At 37.2% G+C, this 10,247-nt stretch overlaps 2 protein-coding genes across 4 annotated transcripts; one reads left to right on the top strand and one right to left on the bottom strand.

Moving 5' to 3' along the window:
• The first annotated feature begins 203 nt into the window (after nt 1–203).
• LOC114263398 (putative WRKY transcription factor 40) lies at nt 204–3,070 on the top strand. Of its 3 annotated transcripts, none has more exons than XM_028203926.2 (4): nt 204–396; nt 1,075–1,389; nt 2,313–2,429; nt 2,550–3,070. In XM_028203926.2, the coding sequence occupies exons 1-4, from the start codon at nt 328–330 to the stop codon at nt 2,928–2,930; spliced, it is 882 nt and encodes a 293-aa protein (XP_028059727.1). In that variant the 5' UTR covers nt 204–327; the 3' UTR covers nt 2,931–3,070. The 3 variants fall into 3 exon arrangements, with proteins under 3 accessions (XP_028059727.1, XP_028059734.1, XP_082748531.1); XM_028203933.2 differs by having other exon boundaries at nt 226–396; nt 1,078–1,389; XM_082892405.1 differs by having other exon boundaries at nt 242–433; nt 1,078–1,389.
• A 5,195-nt stretch (nt 3,071–8,265) lies between these two features.
• LOC145800706 (uncharacterized) lies at nt 8,266–8,850 on the bottom strand. Its single transcript, XM_082890433.1, has 2 exons — nt 8,582–8,850; nt 8,266–8,416 (listed from the first exon to the last, which is right to left on the bottom strand). Exons 1-2 carry the CDS (start codon nt 8,848–8,850, stop codon nt 8,266–8,268), a joined length of 420 nt encoding a protein of 139 aa, XP_082746559.1.
• Nucleotides 8,851–10,247: the final 1,397 nt, after the last annotated feature.

Genomic DNA, 10,247 nt, shown 5'->3' with positions numbered 1-10,247 from the left:
TGGGGGTGCTTTTTGAAATCTCATGACTTTCAAAGGATCCCTTTAAAGGGAAAAAGTCTTTGTACATAGACTCCCTCTGCCCCCTCCTCCCTGAGAGTGTGTCTTATTTGATTGTGTTACGGTACCTCTCTTTCCTCCCACTTTCCACCACAATTATATTGCATCTCTCTCCCTCTCTCTCTCTCTCTCTCTCTCTCTCATGCCTTGCCTATAAATATTTCAACATTTTGGGTTTTGTCTTCTCATTCAGTTTGGCCAACACATTACCCACAACAGAGGACAGGACTAATAATAATAGTAGTAGTAGTGTGGAGTTCAGTTGTAACAATGGTAGATACAACACTCAGTCTTGACCTTAACACTGAAAAGCCTCAGCCCAACTTTGATCAAGCCACTGTGAGTAGATTTGGATTTCATCATACCCAATTTTTTTGTATTGCTTTGATTGCTTCCATGGATTCTTCAACTTCAATTGTTTTTCTTCTTCATTTTTATTCCTTGAATTCAAGGTGATTTAAGCAAAAGCAACTTCATGTTGTTTAATGACAACTTTAAATAAAACTCTAATCAGCTTTATACCAAAATTTGTTAAATTCATGTCTTTCTTCTTCTTCTTCTTCTTCCTCTGTTTCATTTTATTTTAATCAAATATTCAAAAAGAAAAACTTTCGCATCAGGTCATTTGCAGTTTGTTTCTGCATTGCTTAAAACATGGTTCCTTGCATGTATACATTTTTTTTTTTGGATCAGCGTACATGTATAAATTTCTATAGGACTCAATTTAATTTGTAGTATTAAATATTGGCTGACACATATATTATTGTTCACCTTTTACAGTTACATTTATACTGATTTCTAATACTATCAGTGACAACTCGTGTTTCAATACTCCTAATTAAAATTTAAATTATGTAAGATATGAGATCATCTGTCGTTAAATTTTAGCGTACTTAGAAATTTTCAGGAATTCGATTGTTGTGAATGTTTTGCAATAGAAAACCATCTTATTGAGAAATTTAACATTTCAACACTGTTTCCAACAAAGTAACTAAATCAAAGAGTTGTTGCTGTAAGCAGGTGAATGGATTGGTTGAACAGCTAAAAAGGAAGAGTAGTGAGAACAAGAAACTAACCGAAATGCTAATCTTCATGCACGAAAGCCACAACGCATTGAAAAACCACTTAACAAGTTTGAATTTGATGCAAAATGAATCCCAAAATGAAGTTTCCAAATCAAAGAAGAGAAAGATGGATGGTGAAAACAAGTCTGAAAGTAATAATGGAAACACTGAGAGCAGCTCATATAACAGTGATGGAAGGCCCAAGGAAATAAAGATCACTAATGTTTCCAAAATTTATGTACGGACTCATCCATCAGATACAAGCCTTGTAAGTTCCCAAAACATTCATGTACTTCAATCAAGTTATTACAATTTCAATCAAGTTATTACAATTAAATATGTGTTCCAAATTAATTTTGCCTATGTTTACATTAATTATACTAACCTTAAATTTACTTACACTTCATTATATATATTTTTATTTTTTGTTTTTTATTTTTAATCTAATTGGTGAAAGAAATTGAGTTGGTGATCCTTCATGCACCTTTTAACTCCAAGTCTCCACATAGCCACAATTTGAATGTATTCTCATTTGGTAATCTTTAATTTTAGTCATAAAGTCAAAAAATTATTATAAGTTGTCACATTAGTTTCTCTGTTTTTTTGCACATTTTTTTTTATAAAAAGTCAAAAAGTTATTAAAATAGTCTGTTCTCAAAAAGTTACTAAAAGTCACTTTTCTGCAATTTATAATTTCAATTTCTTCAATTTAAATCTCATATTTTCAATTACATTTCAATATGGTTATTCTGGCTATTGTTGTTACCATTTTAGATGAAAAAAAGAAAAGAAAAAGAGTTACGTGCAATTCACATAAGCTTTTTAGCAATTCCAGCCTTAAAAGCAAATGAATAGATTGCTCATTCTAGTTTCAAATATGTAATTTTTTTTTTTTTTTTTCATTCAGAATGTTAAGAATTTGATCATATTGATTAAAAATGTGATATTTAAATTGATAAAAGTTAAAATTAAGAAGACCAATGTGAAATCTCATTAAAATTATAGAGACTAATAATGCAATTCACCTTTTAAATTCTAGATACTTGTGTGGCCGATCAAAAAAAATTCTGAGTACTTGTGTGAGGATTTAACATTGCTGATTTAAAAGTGATTATATACATATATTCTTATATCTATATGTATAACCTTCCAAGTACTTAATCCTATTTGTGTCCTTGGATTGAATTCCAGATAGTAAAGGATGGATATCAGTGGAGAAAATATGGACAAAAAGTCACTAGAGATAACCCATCACCCAGAGCTTACTACAAGTGCTCCTTTGCCCCAAGCTGTCCAGTGAAAAAGAAGGTGAGCCAAATCTAGCATCCCTCCTCAACACTCTCTCTCTCTCTCTGTCTCTCTCTCATAGAAACAAAACATAAGTCTAGTATGAGGAAATATTAATTTGTTTTGGTATATGTTTAACAGGTGCAAAGGAGTATTGAAGACCCTTCTCTGTTAGTAGCTGCTTATGAAGGAGATCACAACCACCTCAACCCTTCTCAAGCCGAGGCGAAATCCATCCCAATCTCCACCACCCTGTCTTCAAGCCCAAGCTCTGCCATAACAACACTTGATGATTCTCCGCAACCACAACCTCAATTGAATTTGTGTAGCAATGCCAACAAGTCCAATATTCTGGGACTAGGAATTGATGTGCCATCATCGGCATTTCAACAGTTTGTGGTTGAACAAATGGCTAATTCCTTAACCAGAAATTCCAGTTTCACTGCAGCACTCGCAGCTGCCATTTCAACCCGGATTCTAAACCATGATGATCCGATAGAAAGTTGGGAAAATGATATCTGATATTTTTATATATTTTCTGTTTTTAAATTTTGATTTTATGATAGAGTGTTTGGAGATATGGAGATCAGACGTACTGCTAGAATATCATGATGTGAACAGATTTTTGCTACCTAATAAAAGGATTATATAAGCTTATTTAATAGCTATTGTTCATTGATTTATATATGAATGAACCATGCCATATTTAATTTTCACTTCTCTCCTATGAGGGATGTCTATTTTACAATGTAAAGGGTGATTAAAGACAGACGTTTCTAACCCTAATTGTTTTGTTTTCTTTTTTCTTGTTTGTAAAGCACGTTGATTAGTGATTGTATTGTGGAGAAAACTCTTTATACTTGGTACTGGCTGAAGTTGCAACTTGATTACCACCGGAGGTGGTTGTCTCATGGACAATGTATTTTGTTCGATAGAGGTGAGTCATGATCTAATTTTTGGGCGTGCTCTCTTTGTGGAGACTCTGCACTGTACTCTGATCAATACTTGGTCCCTTCTGTGGCGTGTGTATAAGGTCCATTAGAAGCCTTAATGGTGGGTCACTTCTTATAGTTTAGGTTAAATTAGGCCAACAACTGGTTATCCCAGGATTAGAGTCCGCGGATGCTATGATATCCCCACGGCGTATCCTTTCTTTTCGTTCAAAAAAAAAAAAAAAAGGTTGCAACTTGATTGCATTTGTTTGAGTGGTTGTGGGCTCATTTCCATCATCATGGCTTCCATCCTATCAAGTCGTGCAGAGGTTGAATCATCCCCATCTTCCGTCTTTGTTCTCGCCATGATCTGAGGAACATGTGTAACGCCCTCAAAATAATACATAAAACTCATTACTTTAAACATGCATTGATATAAAAGAAATCAACCATTTCTATTCATCAGAGTAATTCTTACACTGTATTACATGTTAACAACAAAAGCAAATGCCCTATGAGCTTACAGCTTTCCAAGTCAACACTTGGTTACAAAAAGAAGAGTGCTAACTCAATACATATTAAGCCCTTGGCTTGATATACATGTAATACAAACAAAATAAACAAAAGGAGTCTTCAACTCTCATCATCGTCCAAGCTATGTCCTTGGAGGTGGCATACTATCTGTACCTGAAAATAATGTCCCATAAAGGGTGAGCCAACGCCCAGTAGAGATATGCTAAACACAGCATGAGCAATAACTAAGACATTAGCAATTGATAAATGTTCAATTTTCATAAACCAATTCATAACCCATTTCCATTTTCATGACCACCATATTTATGTTTCATTTCAATTTCCATTTCTTATCAATTTCACAATTTACATCAATGGCTCAGAACCTGGCCAACCACTTATATGAGACAATGACTCATATTAAACATTTCCCGTTTTTTTACAATAGATAAACATACTAGTTGTATCAACATCTCAACAGATAAGCATACAAGCTGTATCCACATTTCAACAGATATGCATATTAGCTATATCAACACTTCCAATGATAAGCATATGAGCTGTATCAACACTTCCAAAGATAAGCATATGAACTATATCAACACATTATCTGACAAGCATATGAGCTGTATCAGTGGAGTCCATCCCCTATCTCCTCCCAAACAACATCCGGTTTAGAGGTCCATCCCCTATCTTCCCCTAAACCGTGGAGTACATCCCCTATCTCCTCCCATACACACAACGTATATACACAAAGGTCATATACACAATCAATCAATACATAACGTTAATGTATTCTATCAACCGTCATACTCTATGACATATCCAATTGATTAGTTTTAGTTTTCCTAATCATCATACATTGTCTACAACAATCAAAACTACCCTCTACCGGTAGCCCAAGCAATTATTTCTAAACAGATAATAAAAGCTCCAACAGATAAAATATCAATGTTTTCAAAAGTGAGCGATTAATAAATCTAACTCCACTATTCAACCATATAATGAACCAATTTCATTATTTCCAACTCAATTCCATATAACCACCATTTTCTCAAATTAATTATACCAATTAATTTATACAACCAATTAGGGTTTTCTACCCCATTTCCCAATATTGACCCAATGGTCTAAATATCAACAACCAACATCAATAACACCATTTTGAAACCCAAAATACATATCATGAGCCCAAAATCACAAAACCCTCTTTAACACATTTTGAAACCCTAAGTCCCAAAATCAACCATTTAAACAATAAGCTCAAAATCTAGGTTAAAACCCATAAGAGTGAGTAGGAATCCCTACCTCAAATTCGGAGCTCAAGGAAAGAAGATGAAGAAACTCAACGTGCTCCAAAGCTCAATATACTCGGATCAAAACGTAGCCCTCGACGATCAACCCAACTCTTACAAAGGCCGAAGGGAAGGGAAACACTCTAACTAGATCAAACCCTAGAGAGAAGGGAGTTTCTAGAGAGAGGAACTCTCAAAATGTCTTTTTAGAAAGTAAGAGAGAGAGAGAGAATGTAAAAAGTGGTTTTAAAATGCCCAGCTGCCAACTGATATACGACATTCCCGCTCGAGCGGAGAACACAACGCTCGAGCGTCAAGAATAAAAAACTAGGTCCGCTCGAGCGCAATAAGGCCTGCTCGAGCGCCAAGACACAAGAATAAAGTACATCCGCTCGAGCGCGAAAACCAGTCCGTTCGAGCGTAGATTTCCCCCTCTCAAAACTTACACCCAAAGGTACTACCCGCTCGAGCGCAAAAGTACCCGCTCGAGCGCCACCGCTCGAGCATAAAGAAACTCGCTCGATCTTAAAAATCACACCTGCAGAAGTTTTGCAGGGACAAGAAAAACTGGGAGCGTGCAATCTCCGCTCGAGCGCAAGAAGACCCGCTCGAGCAGACCGCCTAAAAACTGGGTAACAAAGAATTGAAACCAAAGCCTAACCAACCTGTAACAACTCTGCCCAATACATCCTAAAACTCAATCAAGTGGAATTAAAGGATGACAACAAGGTATACCACCACCAACATCACGGAACCGAGTCCGGAATACAACAGAACAGTAAAGGGGCAACCGGGATCGCTATAGCATGCATTATAACTTTCACAGATAATATGCACATAAGTCACATATACAATTGTACATTTCCATGTCATACCTGATGTGAATGCATTATGGATGCAACTTCAACCTTTTCTAGACTTCTTATTGTTCATACGGACTCGTATGTGAGATATTAACTCGTGCACTGATACTACTCTGTCATGACCCACACCCGTCCCTAAACGTTTAGGTCATAACCGACCAGCAATTCGTAGATTAACAAAGGCCTCAAATGATCATATAGAATATTTATGCTAATAGGGTCATAAACGAAAGCATATAATAAGGAGTAGTCCATTGAGCTCTGTCAATCATGAGCAAAATCGTGGAGTTAACCATGTAACACAATAATACATATACATGCCCATCAAAAATATAAGAGCCATGGGGAAATTGTACATTGTGTTTACAACCCAAGACCATGAATGCAAAAGCATAATAAGGTCAAAGTGTGGGTGAGTCAAGACAAAACTCCGTCTTAGAGGCACAACTTGATTGGTCACAAAAAGGCTCCTGAAGTTAACTCTAGGGGTGTGCTCCATGCAGCTGATCACCTACATGTGCATACATAGAATTGGGTGAGTGAAGCTCAATGAATAATAACACAGTAAAGCAGTGTAAATAGATGATCATAAAGTTCTCACAATATCCATAATCATATAAACCAAGCGGCCTTAGGCCCTAGCATATAACAAGCGGTCTCGGGCCTAATTATATAACAAGCGGCCTTGGGCCCAATCATATAATAAGCTTTAACAATCGGCCTCAGGCCCAATCATTTATCAAGCGGCCTCGGACTCAATCATTTAGCAAGCGGCCTCGGACCCAATCATTTAGCAAGCGGCCTCGGGCACAATCATTTAGCACATGTCATATAATATCAATGAAGTTTCATCATTTCCAATCAATTCATAATATTGGCACCAATCACCATTCATGGTTCAAGATACGCAACAAAGAGCATAAGTATACTATATTACTACTCACAATGCATTTGGTCTTGCGGCATTACCTCCGGCACACAACCTTAACCCAATTCTAAGGTTTGCCCCTTGATTCCCTTCAAATCCCTAGCTTTCTTCTCTTTTCCTCTCTCTATCTCACACTTTGAGTTATCTTCCCACAAAATGAAGAATAAAAGACTAAACATATACACTTAACTCAAAAATCTTAATTTATTCATTACGAATCATAATTTTTTTAAATCTCACCAAAGGCTCTAAAAATCATGCCAAACACAAATATGAAGTCGGTTTTGGCTTATCGTGTCTCTAAGGCTTTCCATTTTCAGTTCAAAGTTCTAATTGCAACAGATATTCCTACATTCAACAGATATAATCCCAAATTCACATAACTCACATACTTAAACTTGCAAATTCATATCAAACACATAAACACAAGTATAATTAAGCAAAGTACGGGTTGGGCTATTACAGTCTTCCCCCCTTTAGGAAGTTTGGTCATCTAAACATGTTTACCTCAAGTTAAAAACAATTATGGATATCGTTGTCTCATTTCTTCTTCCCGTTCCCAAATGGCTTTGCTTCCATGATGTTCCCTCCACTCCACTTTCACCATTAGGATAGTTTTATTCTTTAGTTGTTTGACTTGCCAATCAAGGATCCGAAGGGGTTTCTCCTCATAAACCATATCGTCATCTAGCATAACTTGATGATAGTCAATAACATGGAAAAGGTCCTGAAAGTAGCCTCACAACATTGATACATGAAACACATTGTGCACTATGCCAGGTGGTAAAGCAATCCGATAGGCGACCGGACCCAATCTTTCCAAAATCTGAAATGGCCCTATGTACTAGGGTGATAGTTTTCCTTTCTTCCCAAACCTTGTGTGCCCTTTCATTAGAGTGACTTTGACAAAAACACGATCCCTAACTTCAAATTCTATGTCCCTCATTCTTTGATCCGCATAGCTCTTTTGTCAGCTTTGAGCAGTTTTCATTCTCTGCTAGATGATTTGAATCTTTTATGTAGTAACTTGCACAATTTCAAGCCTAATCACTGACCTATCCCCAACCTCGGTCCAACAAACCGGAGTTTGACATCTTCTCCCATGCAAAGCTTCATATGGTGCCATCCCAATACTGGAGTGGAAGCTGTTGTTGTAGGCAAATTCCGCCAAAGGTAAATGAGTTTCCCAACTTTCACGAAAATCCAAAACGCACATCTGGAGCATGTCCTCCAACGTCTGTATAGTTCTTTCAAATTGTCCATCGGTTTGTGGATGGAATACGGTACGAACCATAACTCTGTCCCCAATGCTTTTTGTAAGCTTTGCTAAAATCTTGACACAAACTTAGAATATCTATCTGACACAATGGAAACTGGAACACCGTGCAATCGAATAATCTCCGCAATGTACATTGCATCAAGTCTATCAGCATTATAAACAGTCTTCACAGGAAAAAAATGAGCAGACTTGGTAAATCTATCCACCACAATCCATATAGAATCCATACCTTGAGGTGTTCAGGTTAAGCCCACAATAAAATCCATAATTATATGCTTCCACTTCCATTTTGGAATAGGGAGAGGTTGAAGTAGCCTCGCTGGTCTTTGATGCTCCATTTTTACTTGTTGACATTGAAGGCACCTTGAAATGAACTCCGCAATTTCTCTCTTCATGTTGGGCCACCAAAAAGCTTGCTTGAGATCTTGGTACATTTTGGTATTTCTGAGATGCATAACAAATCTAGATTTGTGAGCTTCTTTCAAAACCCTTCTCTTGAATTTCAACAATTGAGCTTCCAAAGAAAATCCCGGTCTCGATTTTGCTTCCATCTCATCATATACCTTCTTGAGGAATTCATTCTCCAATTGCCTTTGTTTAATTTCCTTAACAATAGCTGGTTGTGCATTCATTACGACCACATTCCATCCCATTCATGTAGCACAATTTCCACCTCTATTCTTTCCAAGTCAAGTAATAGTTCATTCCGCTCCGTAAGCAAACATATTAAGTTTCCCGTTGAGTTTCTACTAAGAGCATCCGATACCGTGTTGGCTTTACCGGGATGATAATGAATTTGCAAGTCATAATCCTTAATGAGTTCAAACCACCGCCTTTGTCGCATATTAAGCTCTTTTTGAGTAAAGAAATACTTGAGCCTCTTGTGGTTGATGTAGACTTCGCATGTTGCTCCATAAAGATAATGCCGCCAAATATTCAATGCGAACACCACAGCAGCTAATTCCAAATCATGCGTAGGGTAATTCTTTTCATGTGGCTTCAATTTTCGAGATGCATATGGAATCACTCTCCCATTTTGCATAAGCATACACCCTAATCCCTTATGAGAAGCATCACTGAAAATAACAAACCCATCTATACCTGACGGTAAGGCAAGAACCGGTGCTGTTGTGAGTCTTGTTTTTAATTCTTGGAAGGCGGACTTCCTCTGTTCCGTCCACTCGAATGGAACACCTTTTTGGGTCAACTAGGTGAGTGACACCTTAATCTTGGAGAAATCTTTAACAAATCTTCGAAAGTAACTCGCTAAAACCATAAAACTGCGTACTTCTGTAACATTGGTAGGAGCAGGCCAATTCACAATAGCTTCTATCTTTTGCGGATCGATAGACACACCATCCTTGTTAATTACATGTCCCAAAAATACAACTCCATTCAACCAAAATTCACACTTCTTCAATTTAGCATATAACTTCTTGTCCCTAAGTGTTTGAAGAATTAATCTCAAGTGCCTTTCATGATCCTCCCTACTCTTCGAATAAATAAGAATGTCATCAATGAATACCACCACAAACTCATCCAAGTACAATTTGAAAATCCAATTCATTAAATCCATAAAAGTTGTCGGTGCATTCGTAACCCCAAATGGTATGACTAAAAATTCGTAATGGTCGTACCTGGTTCGAAAGGCGGTCTTCTCAACATTCTCTGCTTTGACTTTCAACTGATGGTACCCGAATCTCAAGTCGATTTTTGAAAACACTTGTGCCCCCTATAATTGGTCAAACAAATCATCAATCTGTGGTAAAGGATATTTATTCTTCACCGTTACCTTATTAAGTTCTCGGTAATCAATACACAACCGAAGGGTCCCATCCTTCTTCTTCACAAACAAAACGGGTGCGCCCCATGACGATGTACTCAGTCGGATGAACCCTTTGTCAAGCAATTCTTGTAACTGTATTTTCAATTCCTTCATTTCTGCCGGAGACATTTGTAGACGCGCCCGCGGGCCCTCGCTACAATTCGGACTCAATTTGTGTCACGGCTCTAAATCTGAACCAAAGAG

Source organism: Camellia sinensis, chromosome 10 (genome assembly GCF_055761805.1).
Source record: "Camellia sinensis isolate YWXY chromosome 10, ASM5576180v1, whole genome shotgun sequence".
Lineage (NCBI taxonomy): Eukaryota > Viridiplantae > Streptophyta > Magnoliopsida > Ericales > Theaceae > Camellia > Camellia sinensis.
The sequence above is the reverse complement of the archived record's forward strand: the minus strand, read 5'-3'. Positions and strand labels throughout refer to the sequence as shown.